Genomic DNA, 17,106 nt, shown 5'->3' with positions numbered 1-17,106 from the left:
TAGCCCACTGCTGTTAAAGCAAGTTATCCCATCTCATCCACCGCAGTCATTGAGTGGAACCAGTGAAACCTGAGTGAGTCTAGCTCTAGCACCTATGGCCTGGCATGAGGTGGAGCGTGTGTCAGGGTGGTCTTACTTGTGCCTGGTGCACTTGTTGGCATTCCAAGGCTCTGAGCAGGACTCCTCCAACACCTGGTCATAGGGGTGGGCGTAGGACTCCTTCACAGATGTGGTGAAACTGCACAGGGGGGTGGGCAGTGGGACAGCAATTAAATGCACTGATATACACACGTGAAAATACACATACACTCATTACTAACACATGCATGCACACGCAAAGACACAAAGACACAGACACACACACGCATGCACGCACGCACGCACACACGCACACACACACACACAAACAAAGAAGACGCTACTGGAGGCCATGTGTGATCTACAAAGGACTTTTCAGTAACTCACATTGTCTGGAACTGAGAATTTTAGGCAGCCCTTTATTTCCTCAAAAAAAAATCTACAAAAATTGACTACAAAATTGATTTGACCGCTATGAAATGACAGTTATTGTTCCAAAAATGACCATAAATTATTTTCATTCAGAGCTGAAGTTATGACGTTCTGTCTTTGCAGTGCAGATGTATCCTTCAGTGGCTCCTGCTGCAGTATGCTGTACGCATGAGTGAAATGCAACTGCATCAAATCAATGAGGGAGAGTCCCACAGGAGGATCTCTATTGCTGTATAGGGATGTATCATTCACACACACACACACACACACACACACACACACACACACACACACACACACACACACACACACACACACACACACATGCGCACATACGCACGCGTGCGCATGCACGTGCACGTGCACGTACACACACACACACACACACACACACACACACACACACACACACACACACACACACACACACACACACACACATAAAAAGACACATGCACATACGCGCACAAACAGATACATGCACGAACGCGCACACACGCATGCATGCACACACACACACACACACACACACATACTGGTCCAAGATTACAGATTATTGCATGACGACAGGATACAGCCAACTCCTTGAACTTACCTCTCCCATAGACTGCAAACGTTTGGGTCTCTGGGATTTAAAGGTAGACCAAGGTCGCACAGAGAGCCGAGGAAAAACAAGACCACAAAGATCGGCACTGACATCATCATGGAGCTGCAGAGATGGAGTGAGAGAGAGAGAGAGAGAGAGAGAGAGAGAGAGAGAGAGAGAGAGAGAGAGAGAGAGAGAGAGAGAGAGAGTAATTGTGTGATTGGGGTAAAGAGATTGAGGGGGGTCTAAACAGCCACATAAGAGAAGGTAGGCAAAAAAAATGTGCATTCACATAAAAACACAGAGATATACGGATATACGGATATACAGATATACGGACAGAGAAAAGACAAGCAGAGATAGACACGCAGATAGATAGACCAACATAGTATATAGTAGGGCTGGGCGGTTTTGGAAAAAATTTGCATCACGGTTTTCTTGATGAAAATTGATATCACGGTTTTCTGCACGGTTTTTTGATATGCGACGATTTCCCCCCAAATCTTTTTCTTTCTGAGGAAAAGATCTCAAATTAAATGTTAAAATGAGATAAAATCATGAATTTAAATTAATCTCCATTTATATTTTTTCATTTTTTCATTTCAATAATATTTTCTATAATTTATAGTTTATATTTCCCTATCCAACAAAGGGGAAAATGCAGCATTTCATAAAATAACCTAAAATCTTGACCAGGGCGTCATAGATTTTTCAAGGAAGAAGGGTTAAATGATTATAAGCAGCTGTTTTGGGCTTTTTTTCCAAGACAGCCCAAAACAGCTTATTTCGTTCTACACCTGGCAACACTAATGGCTTATTTGTCGTTCTACACCTGGCAACACATCCTGCGCGTTGCGCTGCCGCTGGACTAGCGAGTAAACAACAGTGGGACAGAAACGAAACAGACTGAAGACAGACACTGAAAACAAACGGATTTACTTGACATTGTGTGCATATTGTCTTTGAATTAAAGTCCAAATCCAACGTAGAAGGTATTTTGTCCGGTAGTTTGTGTCATATTGCGATGTGTTTCGCTCCTATTTTGCCCCCAAATCATTTCAAACAAATATAGCAATGTAGCAATGTATCTTGTCTGCCCATGGCATTTGGAAGCTAGGCTACTTTAGCTTATAAGCAGTCTTAACAGCACTGCGCACACAGTTGGGATGGTAATTAAATATAGTTAAGAATCAGACAACTGTTGTAGCCTGTTAACATAGCACCACATAGAATTGCCTTTTATTTAACTTTTTGAGATCAAAGGTAGGCTAAATGAATTGAAATGTTTGTCATGATTCATCCATGCCATGTGTGTCCATCATGTTTCACTCTCACTAGCCTCTAGCGCGTAACCAATTATTTTATTAGTTCAATCAACATCTTACATTGTGGTGACATTCCCTAGTAGAACAGCAACAACAGTGGACTTAGCAGAGTTGAAATGAAGTGTCAGAGACTTATGAATTAGAAGAATCTTTGGAAGTGTGACACGGAGTATGAAGCTCATGCACATAACATAGTAGGCTATAAACAACAACAACAAAACCGTCTCTCATCAAAAAGAGAACCTTGCGTAGTGTAAACCGAGATCACGGTTTTTTAACCGTACACCGCCCAGCTCTAGTATATAGAGACAAATAGAGAGAGGAAGAGATTCAGAAGTTAGAGAGAGAAAAGAGAAACAGACCATCAAAAAGAGAGAAAAAGAGGGCATATGGCGGAAGAAAAAGAAGAAGAAAAACAGAACAGATGATTGGAAACAGCTTTTCAACATGTCCCCCATTCTTCAGCCTGGCAAGAAAATGCCTCCGCAGAACGCAGAGTGCCGGACAGACAGACGGACCATCTCTGGAATATCGCTCATCGCATTCATAATTAGGTCATACCGAGTGCAGCGGGGACGTTTGGGCTATCGTTTGTCCAGGCAAAACTTTCGGAATTCTGGGGGTTGTTTATTGCATGTGAGCGAGTGATAACTTTGACTTTTGTCTTTCATCGACACACTTTGGCCAGTTTTCGCCGCATTGTTTCTGAGCATGGCCCGGCGTCAAGTGACAACAATCCAAGGGCTATTGTCACAAACAGTGTTCGTAATTCCGTGTCTGCAAAATGTCTTGTCAGATTGTGAAACCATTAAATGGAGAGCAATGAGGTAATTCAATAGGGGCTTAAGGGACACTTCAAAGTGGCAATTTTAACTGACATTTACAGGGAAAATGCCCGGCAGTTGTAAAACTGCAGAGTTACTATTTCGTTTTTTACAGTTTGATCTATTATTGAATGCAGGGCCGCTGGAAGCTTCGGCCGGGCCCACAACGAAGTCGTTTGAAAGCCTCCTTCCACCATTCAATACACTGCCCAGACAGCAATTAGATTTGGGCCGGGTCCGTTTTCAAGTCAGCAGATCCGCATAGCAGTCACAGTCATTTTGCCGATCAGCGGCAGCTCCGATCCGGACCAGTAGTTTGACAGTCAGTTTTGAAGGCTCCTGGCGGATGCGGGCCACATAAGCAATCCGGACGCGCCATAATAAAATAATTCAGTCCGATTTGAAGGCGCGTGGCGGGTGCGGGCCACATAAAGCAATCCGGACGCGCCAAAACTGAATTTGTTCCCCAACTGTCACTTTGGAACCCTCAGAGAGAGAGACCGTTCTTCAGTTTACCTCAGCTGAACTCAACTATCCGCCTGTGTCGCGTCTCGTCCAACACTGCACTGTCGTGACTTGATCATTCAATGATGGTAAGTAATTATTTAACTTAATACTATGGTAGAAGTAAAATACACTCACACGCCGTCGCCACTACTATTTCAGCGTTTTAGTCCAGTGAGTTAATTACCTCCTCTGTTGTGTCGTGAAATGGCTTGGCCGAGCACTGAATCATAACACCTCAGCATCGCGCTAACTTGCTGCTGTCTTTGTGGCTGGGCTGTGGCATCATAAGCTTTTGATGAACCCACTCAAAATGTGTCATGATCGGGCTATTTGAGTCAATTTTAGCGGCATTAGCAGTAATGGTGATAATCTTTTATGAAGCTAACATCCCAAACATACCCTATCAACACGGGACAGAAACAAAGGTAGTTTCTAGTCGACTAGCACTACTACCGGTAGTTCTGTAACTAGGACCGCTGTGATTTGTATAACATTCGCCAAAAAAGCTAGGTATAGGTGCGAGTGTGATGTACATGATGTGTTCGATTATTTTCAATCAATTTCTGATGGCTTAATAATCACCGTATCCATGTTGTGCCGCCGACAGCAAACATTCTGTGTTGTGCTATTAGCTCACCTTGAGCTGAATTCATTTGACATCACGCAGTTTGTAACTCCTTGATTGTTGTAGCCTATTTACACAAATCCTAAATGGTCGTATTGTTAGTTTAATAACTGCATTGTGATATAGGCTATAACATGGATTAGGCTTCATCAAAATACTGTGAATTAAAGCTCATGCATGCATGTTGTATGCAAAACGTTGAAACTTTTTTTGTCTTTCTTTTCCTCTTTGCTTTGGGTTGGGTAGAATTGTACGGTAGGTTCAGCCATTCCTTGATCGACCTGACACCAGCATTAGGCCTACTCGATGTGTATGAAGCAAGCTGCCTCTGCATCAAGTGAGGGAAGAAGCCGCCACTGAAAAGCTTTTTGGACTGTCATTTGAAGGTATGAGCCGAGAGTTGTAAACATGAATGCCAATTGTACTAGGCCTATATATTTTCACAGTGAAATCCCAATAACTATTATTCATAATTATTTATTCTTTTTCTGCTACAGGACACAAATGAAAGGACAGGAATTCTGCTCTGCGGCGTTGGTCTCACTATTTATTCAAGAAGCCCTTGGACACCACCAGAATGTATGAAGTAAGTTGTTTTTATGTTATGCATTAAAGCCCATGCATGCTGGCACGCGCCCCCCCCCCCTCTCTCTCTCTCACTCTCACACACACACTTGTTGTACTGCACTCAATAAGAGCTTGCCTGATGCTGTTGTTTGGTGGCCTGAATGTGCATAGAATACCTACTGTCTACTTGAATAGGTTTATTGTATGTTCTATGTATTTCTATGACAAACTTTCAACCTTTTTGTGTTTCTTTTTCTTTTTGCTTTGGGTAGAATTGTAAACAGTAGGCACAGTCATTCCTTGATCGACCTGGCATCAACATCGCTCGATGTGTATGAAGCTGCAAGTGAGAGAAGAAGCCGCCACTGAACACCTTTTTGGACTGTCATGTGAGTGTATGAGCTGACAATTTAACTTAACGGTTGATCCTGCTGAGACATATGTAAGTGGCTTGATAATATCTCATTTACACTAATGTATGTCAAGCTGGTCTCAGGCTAACAAGACTACCATGAAAAAGTTTTGGACAGACGTCTCAATTTCACCATTGTGTTGTGCCATACTGGACAAGTATTACTTGCTCAGTTTTGACAACCTAATTCTATATTCTGCTGTGCAACTTGTGCACAAAATGATTCACAATTCTGCTCCACCACCTCTGAAAACTTTTATCCATCCTTGCTCTGAACAAATTAACAGAACAACTAGATCTACCACCAGAGGAAATAGTAGCCTCCCAAGCCGGGTAACAGCATACATTTGCACAATCTGTTTTTGCAGAGCAACTAAATAATGGAATGCCCTTCCCACCCACATAAAAGGCATTACAAACTTTTATTCATTCTCACTTGGAGTGAAGAAATGGCTTTCATGTACCCAGTCTGGTCACCACTAATAGTTTTGCACATACCTGTTTTGACACTGAGCATATGGTAGTTTTTGCATATGACATATTTTAGTGTGTGTGTGTGTGTGTGTTATATGTTTTCTTACCTGCCCAGGGAATGCAGATGGAAATTAGCTTTTAGCTATAATGTGGTGCAGGTCATCTTTTTTTTTACTATGTAACTAATGTACTTTGCACATGGTCCCTGATGAAATAAACCAATAAACTAAACTAATTGTAAACATGGATGCCAATTGTACTAAATATTTTCACAGTGAAATCCCAATAACTATTATTCATAATTATTTATTCTTTTTGTGCTGTAGGACTCAAATGAAAGGACAGGACTTCTACTCTGCTGGGTCGGCCTCACTACATATTCAAGAAGCCCTCGGACGTCATCAGAATGTATTAAGTAAGTTGTTTTTATGTTATGCATTAAAGCCCATGCATGCTGGTGTGCACACTCTCTCACTCTCACTTACTCTCTCACACACACACACACACACACACACACACACACACACACACACACACACACACACACACACACACTTGTTGTACAACACTTAACCAGAACTTGCCTGATGCTGTTCTGTGGTGACCTGAAAAGTGGATGGAATACCTACTGTCTACTTGGCTAGGTTGACTGTATGTTCTGTGTACGGGGTCATGTTCCCACAGCCCATTGGTCCCACATCTTATTCCTGCTGCTCCATGTTCCCACATTTTTAAGAAATTATTCAAATATACAGTGCACAGCAATAATGAGTATACCCTTGTTGAAAAGTAACATTTTGAACACACAAGTTATTCCCAAAACGCTCATAGAGTAAGTGTAATACAACATCTTTTGAGCTTACATAAGAAAATTAAGGCCAATTGTATAACTTAAATGACATATTTGCCCATTTTTGTGAAATTATGCTGGTGCAAAATTGAGTACACGCCTATCATAGTGTCTGAGAAGGGGCCGTGTTGGCCTGAATTGTCTCGAAATTTAAAGGGATTAAAAGGGAGGTCATTGTTGTGCGTTTTATCTTTGCCTTGCATTTAACTTTTACATTTTGAGTCTGCACCTGGCTATAATTGATGTGTGTGAGATTCGAATGAAATCCTATAGGGAGTATCATGATCTGTTTCAGTAGTTACAGTACATGTTGACAAGCATATTTCTTTTGGTGAAATTCAGCTTCCTACTGTTGATAGCACCCACACAGCCCCAAGCCATGCCACTCCCACTACCATACTTGACTTTCAGCATGAGGCACTTTCCTTTGTACACATCGCTTTTTACCACCACACATGTTTGACACCATCTAAAGCCAATTTGTTTATCTTGATGTCATTAGATCAGAGGACATGGTTCCAGTAACCCATATCCTTAGTTTGTTTGACTCTGATGAGACCATGATAAACAAATTTGCATTTGATGCTGTCAAGCATGTGTGCCATTGACTGAAATGTTAAATACATCATTGCCGTGATTAAGGCGATTACATTTCTAACCAAATATTAAACATTGACATGTTATTTAGAAAGTCGAGAATTTTAACTGATTTGATATGACAATATGACCCGTTTCTTTTTTTCTGAAGAGAATGGTGATTTCATCACAATCTTCTAATTTTGTGAGTTACTTAATTCATGGTTTCTTGAAGCCAAAAATATGCAAGAATAAACAAATTATTGGCATAGTTTAAAATGTGGGTCGTGAATCTATAATCTATGAAAGTGTAACATTATTGATGGAATTATGGAAATAAATAAACATTTTCATGATATTTAATTTTTTTTGGCCAGCACCTGTATGTGTCAGTTCATTCACAATCGTATGTAATTTGTGCCTGCACATACATCTGCATTAAGTCTAACGTTTCCCTTCTGCTTTGTGTGCTTTTTAATATCTTACAGTGTGAAGAGGCAACAAGGGAGAGATGAACGCTATCAAAAATGTGGAGATGGATCTGGCAGCCGACCGCTTTGGCACACACCCAACAAGAAACAAAACAATAAAGAATACTAAAATGCATAATTTGTAAGCAGCTCATTTTTAAAAAAAACATTGTTTGCTCTTGCTTGAAGGTGCACTGTGTAAAATTGTGGCCAGAGTAGGTATTGCATCTATGGTGCTCATTGAAACTGTGCTGTCTACTGCTAATTTAGATTTTTGCATGAATACCAAAGTGTAGTGAGTTTTACAGCTAAAATGTCTATTTCTGGAAATTCAAAATGGCGGACCATGGAGAAGATCCCCCTTTTCATGTATGAAAAGTGCAAATTTCCCAGTCATGTTGAATACTTTGGTGGTGGTAAATATCTGTTAAAAAGTTAACATTTGTGAATGGGCATAATGAATTCTGGAAATGAACAACTAAAAATATTCCACGTCCACCTTTAAAGGGATATGCCACTATTTTGGGGCTTAATACAGTTAAAATCGTTGGCCAGGGTTTATATAGGTGGTAAAGTGTCTTATTTTTCATGTAAGCCGTTGTCTTCTTTTAAGACAAGTTAGAAGAGGAAGCATGTCGCTAAGCTAGTGAAAGTCAATGGATCCGTGTAGCATGTAGCAATGCTACATGGATGCATTGACTTTCACTAGCTTAGCGACATACTCCCTCTTTTAACTTGTCTTAAAGCAAGACAACGCTTCACATGAAAAATAAGACACTTTACCACCTTTATAAACCCCAGCCAACGATTTTAACTGTATTAAGCCCCAAAATAATGGCATATGCCTTTAAATATCCCTTTAATCCGGATCAGGCCCAGATAAGGCCCAGATAAGGTCCGGATATGGGCCAGATGAGCCCCAACTGTGTATTACGGATCAGGGCCAGATCATGGTCAGATGCGTATTACGGACCTGGGCCAGATCTGGCCCAGGTCGGCCACAAATTCCAAACATGTGGATCGGACCTGGGCCAGATCCATTCCGGATCCATAATCCGGACCTGTTCCAGCTCAGCGCCATTGTAAAATAAGAAACCGGGCCAGACCAGGATTGCGGACCTGGCCCAAGTGCCTGCCAACATCTGTCACAGATCTGGGCCAGACCCATTTTGCTGTCTGGGTGACAACCCAATTCTGGGCCCCCTCTCTCCTTGGGCCTGGGACAGCTGACCCTGTTGTCCCGCCATCAGCTTCCCTGATGGATCCTAATGCTACGTGCCTTGATCCAAATGTGAACTCGACGCAGGCGCTTGGCCAGAGGTGAGGGGTTTTTTTTAGGAAGGAGGGAGCATATCCACATATGGCATGCGAAAACGGAGGAATCCAAGAGAAGGGACACGGGAAGAAGAATGTGTCTGTCTGTGCTCCTGTTCTACTATCAATCAGTTAAGGTCTCTCCACACAATCTCTCACGCAATAACCGTGTCCCTCGCACAGACACACAGACACACAGACAGAAATGCAATGCACGGACAGAAATGCATATATGCATACAGTATATGCGTATGAGCGGACGCACGGACCCACGGACGCACGGACGGATGGGCGCACGGGCGCTTTCTTTGTTTGTCTCTCTCTTGCTCTCTTTCTCTATGACTCTCACACACACACACACAATACAAGGGCTAAAATGCTTCCCTTTAAGTAACTGACATCAAGTATTTGTATAGCCTACATCACATGGATACACAAGCACAAACAATGCACGTGACATCACACTGAAAAAAGGAAACATTGAGCTCTCTCTGCCTCACGCACAAAATTCTCTCTCTCACGCTCAGAAACAAAAAAGACACACACACGCACGCACGCACGCACACACACACACACACACACACACACATACACACCACACACGCACGCACGCACGCATGCACGCACACACACACACAAATACCAAACCACACACCCAACACCACACTACACCACCCCACACCACACTACATCACACTACACTACACTACCCTTGGGAAGGGACATCTGGTTCTAATCTGCACGGCGCCCCGCGGGACGACGCGACGCTAGGGGAAGGGGGACAGTCCCCGTCTCCCATGGAGAGCTCATCCTCTGCGGAAGGTGGCCTCGCCGCCCCTCTCATGGACAAAAGCGGTCAGTTTGAGGGGACCAAGCACCGCGGCCGTGGCCGGCAGACCATGTAGGGAAGCTTTTTTTTTGTTTCCCTGCTCTCCTTCAGTCGTGGGAACGCAGCGGTGCGCCACTTTTACAAACTCTGTGGCACGTCACAAAGTGAGGGAGCAGGCCAGCCAAAGGGCTTGTGTTTTCTCAGCGCCTTCCAACGACAACAAGGATCAAAGCCGGCAAACGCTGTCTGTACACACCTCTTCAGCGACTGATAAGGGAATGTGACCGGTAGCAAAACTGGATGAGTTCAGGATGCGTATCCTTTTTAAAGTGCAAATGCTACAAACATATGCTTCTGGGGGTTGTGGGATTGATTTTTGTAGCCAAACAGTGGATGAAAAGAGAAGTCTGGATCTGAGCACTAAAAAATCCAGATTGCAGGATTTTTTATTTAAAGATGTTATCGGTTTTCAACTCGTTCGGTTCTTTAAAAGGCGCCCTGGCAATGTTTTAGGGGGGCTGCGAGAAGAAAATAATGTCAGAAAAAAATAAAAAGAACAGAACAGAAAAGAAAAGAAAAGAAAAGAAAAGGGAACACCACAAAAGGAGAAGTTTTATTGGGCCAGACAGAAGGTTTCCATTAAGGGCTGGGTATAGGGGGCCTGCACAGTCACTTCATATGACTGGGGTAAATAGTTTAATTAGGCTCTCTCTTACTCTGCCTCCTACACACACACACACACACACACACACACACACACACACACGCACACACACACAGACCCAAGAGTGCCAACAACTCCCCCCCGCCCCCAACGCACTCAACTCTTATGCCAACACAGACACGTATACACACATGCACAGCGACACGCACATGTGCCCACAAAACACGTACGCATGCCCACACACACACGCACGCACGCACGCACGCACACGCACACACACACACACACACACACACACACACGCACACAACTTCATTAGGGAGTAAAAAAAGTGTCTTAGCCACAAGCAGATTCTTACAGGCTGACACATCATTGGCCTGCTTAATGGCCCTGTATGGATGACAATCACGCTGCCTTTACGGTAAACACACTCTTCTTGTGGTCTGCTAGGGACTGGCATATGTTCTGCCTAATCCCTTCTTTTACTCACCATACGACACATTCAAAAACAAGTGTAAATCAACATATTTTTCTACCCGTCACGACACATTCAAAACCAAGTGCAAATCAACATATTTTTCTACCCGTCACGACACATTCAAAACCAAGTGCAAATCAACATATTCTTCTACCCGCCACGACACATTCAAATAGAAGTGCAAATCAACATATTTATACAGTATGTCACATAAGTGAGTACACCCCTCACATTTTTGCAGATTTGTAAGTATATATTTTCATAGGACAACATTAAAGACATTTCACTTCGACACAATGATTGATGTGAGGGGTGTACTCACTTATGTGACATACTGTATACATCTACAGCATTTTGTTACTGTGTAGACTGCACTTTGTGACAATGTGATCTACGCTTCCCTATCGTAGATTGGATTTCCCTATCCTGTGCATTTATACATGTGCAATGACAATAAAGTTGAATCAGAGATGGAAGAAACATAGAAAATCTTTGGTTGAATCTAATGTAAGCTCATCTAAAATATCGATGTGATCAACACAGTTGGATGCTACAAGACACACACACACACACACACACACACACACACACACACACACACACACACACACACACACACACACACACACACACACACACACACACACACACACACACACACACACACCAATACCGTATGTTACTTGTTACTTAATGGGGACATCAGGTACCCCACAATGGTTGGTAAGTGTTGGTAGGTTTCTCTCTGAGAGAGAGAGAGAGAGAGAGAGAGAGAGAGAGAGAGAGAGAGAGAGAGAGACGTAGCTAAGCATAAGCAGAGCAAGCAGAGCGCTTAGGGCCTCAACCACTTTGCCCCTAAAATTGGGGCCTCCTAAATTGAGATTGACTAAAAAAAAAAACAGATTTTTGTCATTATTATTTAATTATGAGGCGGTCTCTTATGCTTAGGGCCTCAAAACCTTTAGCAGCGGCACACTCTCTCTCACACACACACACTCTCTCTCTCTCTCTCTCTCTCTCTCTCTCTCTCTCTCTCTCTCTCTCTCTCTCTCTCTCAAAAACGCAAAACGGAACATGCACACTCTTTCATACAATCAACAAACTGTGGACATTGAAAAAGAAAAAATACCAAGGCACTCTCTTCAAAAGTAAAAAGGTTAAAAGCTGTATTTAACCTGGCATTGATACCACCATACTCCATGGGCATACGTCAGCGCCTTTGAGGACAAGATCAAAGCAAGCTCATTTCGAACAGGATTAAAAATATTATTCATAACAACATGCATGATTTCTGTTCAAGAGGCTATGTTTTGTTTTAATATCATTCTTAATAATAAAAGGGTTGGTGTATGTGATACATACCCTTTCATAGAGCAAACATTGTTGTTATGGTAAGGCTTTGTGATTTTAATTTTAGTTACAATTGTGTGCACACAGTAATACAATGCAGTGTTAATTAAACTTCGAGACTTGATTTACCATCTTCTAGAGTGTAATTGGTCCCAGAGTAGTCTCTAAGTGATGAATTGACTGCAGTGTTTCCCATACATTGAGGAAACTATGGCGCACCGCCATAGTTTAAATTTGGCCGCCATAGTTTCCGAAGATGTTAAAGAAAAAAAAACTTTTTTTTTTAAACGATTTCCGTATTTTTAAAAACGATTTGAAAAACGATTTCCTTCTCTTCGAATTTTCCTCCTGGAGGAAATACATCCTATAAAGGAAACCATGAGCGCTTGAAAGACAGAAGGATCAAATGCCTAGTCAAGTTGCTGTAGTTAACTTGGGTTTGGGAGCAATAAGAAGCCTTCAGAGAAGGGACAGTTGGGATGAGTTTACTGACACTCCCCAGGCTTTGTTTTACAGTTGTATGATAATGAGTTAGGCGGCAGGCCTTCATTGAGACAGAAGAGGAGACATCGGGCTGCATATAGAAATGAATGTGTAATGAATGTGAATATAGACATACATGTGTAATATGTAGTTCAGCCCTTTTACTGGGAGGAATTTTGAAAAACTGGCCCTGTGACCAGCATCCCTCATGTAGAATGTGTGTGCACCTATGTGTGTGGGGAAAAAGGCATAGCCTACTCTCTTAGACCCTTTTTGTCTGTTTGTCAACAATTTCACAATTTGCTCCTAAATTGTTATCTGAGCTCCTATTTTGTTTTAATTTTGTTTCATTGCATAGGGGACGCATGCACCAATGTCATACTTTACTCATTGTTTTGCCGTTTTGCATTTACGCAGCGTGAATTCAACCCCCCAACCCCCCCCCCACACACACACATACACACACACACACACACACAATCCTAACACCCCCCACCCCCACACCCCCATGGCCCGCGTGAAATGCCTCACCCAACAACAAAAAAAATGTTAGTTGCAATACCTACTCTGGCCACCATACACAGTGCACATTTACACAGGGAAGTTTTACTTTTTTTAGTGATGTAATACAAACACTCAATTGCACTTAAATTGGATTACTGTATGTGTGGTGTGAGTTGTACTATGTGGAGGTGGCAGTGGTGGTGAACAGGCAGAAAAGACGCCTTCTCACATCACAAGAGGCATTAGGCGTGAGACAATGTTGCAGACACTGAGTCAAAGAGGTGTCTGGAATTCTCTTGGCAAGCGCGGTGGTATAACGCACACAATGTGCACGCCCTGGCTTTGGGTTTTAATGAGCAAAACAGAGACAGCCGTACCCTGCGTCTGCCCAGCTTTCATGTGGCACAGTCAAGACGGGAGGCACTATGAGAAGAAGATGGTATAAACACACAAACACACACAAAGAATCAGAGGAGACAGGCGCACACTGCCTTGCATACGCACAGCAACAGACACAATGGTAGCCACACAACTCACTCACACCGTTTCAAAGTGAAGTTAAATAGTGCACAGACAAACAACCAAACAAAAAACAAATGATGACACACACACACGCTCTCGCACACACACGTGCGCGCACATGCACGCGCACATGAGCACATACGCGAGCACACACACACACACACACACACACACACACACACACACACACACAGCCCCACATTTATATCTTTGTGGGGCCCACCCATTGACTTTCATTCATATTAACCCTAACAATAGCTAAAATTCTTAACTGTGCTCAAACCAAAATAATCCCTAATCTTAACCTGTCAATGAGGATATGATACAAAACTACCCAAAGCAAAAGGTGTCAAACATGTGGTGGCCAGGATTTGGGCTCCACATGGAGTGAGGGCCCCACCTTGTTGGTGTGCTCCAATAGCAGTGGCCTCACGAAGGTAGATTGTTGCAGCACACACACACACACACACACACACACACACACACACACACACACACACACACACACACACACACACACACACACACACACACACACACACACACACGCACGCCACGCATGCACGCACACACAAACACACACACACATGCAAGCCCGTGTGTCAAGGCACACACACACGCACACTGAGGGGCACATTTGCCAGTTTCCTCATCAACGTTTGTTTGTACTTAACATCGGAAAATGACTGCACTACTCAGGGTTAGGGGCTGGGTGTGTGAGTGAGTGTGAGGCTTATTTTTAGCTAAATGCAAAGATACTCACACACACACCACTGACTCACTCACACTGGCCCTGGCTGACAAATGTCAGGCGCTTTCAAACTGAGGAGAAAAGGGCCCCAAAAAAGTGAACCCAGACCCTAGGAGCAACCCCAGCAAACCGTAGCGCTCAATCAATTTAAAAGGACCTCGCGCTCGGCGGCCCCACTCGCTCACAACGCTTTTTCCAGAAACCAGATGACGAAGCCTCGGAGCGAGGGACAAATGGAAACAGATGGGAGGTCTTTTCCAAGCCCTTCCAATTTCTTTCTTTCTTTCTTTCTTTCTTTTTAGCCCCAGGCCTTTTTTACGCTTTTGTTTTTCGGTAGAATGTTGCTATTGCTGCTGCTGTATTCCCGGCACTTCTGTTATTGTCATACTTACTATGCTAATAACTTGTCTGTCCATTCCCCCCATGCACACATGAAATAAAAAAAATCGGCTTGATCTGTTGCCCGGTCACTCTAAAACAGGAGCCTGTTTGTATATGTGTATGGCTTGAGAAGCCTTAACTGTCAACGTGATTGTGCAAAGCCTGGCCTATTTTTTATTTTATTTTATTTTATTTTTTTGTTTGATGTGACACGAATGAAAGGAGCAGGTTGAATTATTCTGCAGCTTGTCAAATCAACTTTGGGTTTGGATATGAGTGTGGACATAGCATCCCCTAACACAGTCTTGCAGCCCCAGTCAAAAGTACAAAACTCTGGCCACTAACTACTCTTTATGGTGCATACATTTTGCATTTTGTTAACTATTTCTTAACACCTTACTCCTGATTTGTAACCCATCCCTCATCCTCGTTTAAACCAATCATCATGGTGCATGCTCAATGCTAGCAAGCAAATTGCATTGATAGAAAAAAAAAAAAAATTTTGGCACGTATAACATGGATGCAAAAGTTCAGGGCATTGGCAAGTGAAGATCCATATGGATTGCTTACGCTGTTCCCGTCAGCCTATTTCTGTATGGCAAGTGGTCTGTGTTATAACAGGATAATGGCGTCCTGGAGAGAGGCAAGCAGAGGAGAGGGGAGCTTGTTTTTTTCTCTTCGATTTCCTTTCCTAATGTTGGTGTATAGAGTGACGTCTTGCACACAGCACATGGCACTCATCAAATGGCCTCTCTAGTACCCCTTCTCTTCATCTCTCCCTCTCCACATCTCTCTTTTTCTCCCTGTCATCCCCCCACTCTCTCTCTCTTTCTCCCTCTCTCTGCCCATCTCTCTTTCTATCTGCCCACCTCTCTGCCTATTTCTCTCTCTCTCTGTCTCTCTCTCTCTCTGTCTCTCTCTCTCTCTCTCTCTCTCTCTCTCTCTCTCTCTCTCTCTCTCTCTCTCTCTCTGAGGTTGGACTTCTAATTGAGGTAGAAAATATTACTCACTTTTTGGAGCTAGGGATTGTGTGGAGCAGGAAAATAACAGGGAGGGGGGTGGGCTAGCTGGGGAGAAAAAGAAAAACGAGTTGGCCCTGAGTTGGTGACAGAGGGAAGGGAGAGAAGAAGAAAACAGAAGAAAGCAGCAGAGGGAGGCGAAAAGGAGAAGGGGAGAAGGGACAGGGCGGAGAACAGGGGGAGGAAAGAGGAGAAGAGAGAAGAGAGAAGAGAGGGACTTGCAGAAGCAGAGAGATGTCCCGGCTGACCCACAGCCCTGCTTCCTCTGGAGGGCCTCTGTGGATAGCATTACACACAAGAAAGCTTCAAACAAACAAAAACAAACAAACACAAGAAGAAAAGTAAATAAACCATGACATCACTTCCTACCCCATCCCTTACTGACCAATCCAGTAAGATATAAGACTGCTGAGTGTAATCGTCACCCCCCCCCCCCAACCCAATACATGTAATGCAGTGAGGACCCAATTCTGGGTTCTGCTCACTCCCTGGGCCCAGGACAAAATCAGCTGAAAGCCCCACCCCAACCAATACATGTAATGGAGAGAGGACCCCATTCTGGGCCCTGCTCTCTCTACCTGGGCCCAGGGCAACTAGCCCGTTTGTCCCCCTCCTGTCAGCTTCCCGGCGTGTTATGCTTATAATTCACCCCCCTCTCACTGAGCTCATGTGGCTTGTGATGCTCCCTCACTCAGAAATGTTGGAATGCATCGGGATCCATCCATCGTCCGAAGAGAGAGAGAAAGGGAGGGAGGGTGAAAGCAAGGAGAAGTGGGGGTGGAAGGGGATGAGGTGGGGGAAACAGCATGTCAGCATAATATACGAAGGTGGATGAGCCCCGTACTCACACAGCACATCGCTGCACAACAGCTGGCCAGAGCCCCCTGACTGATGACTATTGCGTAAGTCATGGCAAGCAGGGGAAAGAGAGGAGGGTAGAGGGGAGAAAAGTGAGAGGGAGAGAGAGAAGGAGAGAAAAAAGAAAGAGAGAAAGCAGAGGAGAGAGAGGAGGTCGAGGGTGGGAGAGAGAAATGGGAGAGGGGGTAAGAGAGAGAGAGGTAAGGGGGGGGGGGGGGGGTGGGGGG

At 43.6% G+C, this 17,106-nt stretch overlaps 1 protein-coding gene and 1 long non-coding RNA gene across 3 annotated transcripts in view; one reads left to right on the top strand and one right to left on the bottom strand.

Moving 5' to 3' along the window:
- Positions 1–16,417, bottom strand: part of pear1 (platelet endothelial aggregation receptor 1) — a 52,100-nt gene extending 35,683 nt beyond the window's left edge. Inside the window, exons 1-3 of the mRNA XM_063199327.1 lie at positions 16,013–16,417; positions 1,106–1,219; positions 137–238 (exon numbers count right to left, since the gene is read on the bottom strand). Coding sequence (XP_063055397.1) covers positions 137–238; positions 1,106–1,215 — 212 coding nt within the window. The 5' untranslated portion in view covers positions 1,216–1,219; positions 16,013–16,417. The remainder of the gene's footprint in view (positions 1–136; positions 239–1,105; positions 1,220–16,012) is intronic.
- LOC134449410 (uncharacterized) lies at positions 3,457–7,865 on the top strand. 2 transcript variants are annotated; one of them, XR_010034957.1, is made up of 6 exons: positions 3,457–3,838; positions 4,624–4,763; positions 4,875–4,956; positions 5,217–5,333; positions 6,157–6,245; positions 7,745–7,865. It is a non-coding gene; the product is annotated as an uncharacterized LOC134449410 (long non-coding RNA). The 2 variants fall into 2 exon arrangements; XR_010034956.1 differs by having other exon boundaries at positions 3,458–3,838; positions 4,875–4,963.
- Positions 16,418–17,106: the final 689 nt, after the last annotated feature.

The sequence above is a fragment of the Engraulis encrasicolus genome, chromosome 5 (genome assembly GCF_034702125.1).
Source record: "Engraulis encrasicolus isolate BLACKSEA-1 chromosome 5, IST_EnEncr_1.0, whole genome shotgun sequence".
Taxonomy (NCBI): Eukaryota; Metazoa; Chordata; class Actinopteri; order Clupeiformes; family Engraulidae; genus Engraulis; species Engraulis encrasicolus.
Note: the sequence above shows the minus strand (reverse complement) of the source record. Positions and strands in the feature narration are given on the sequence as shown.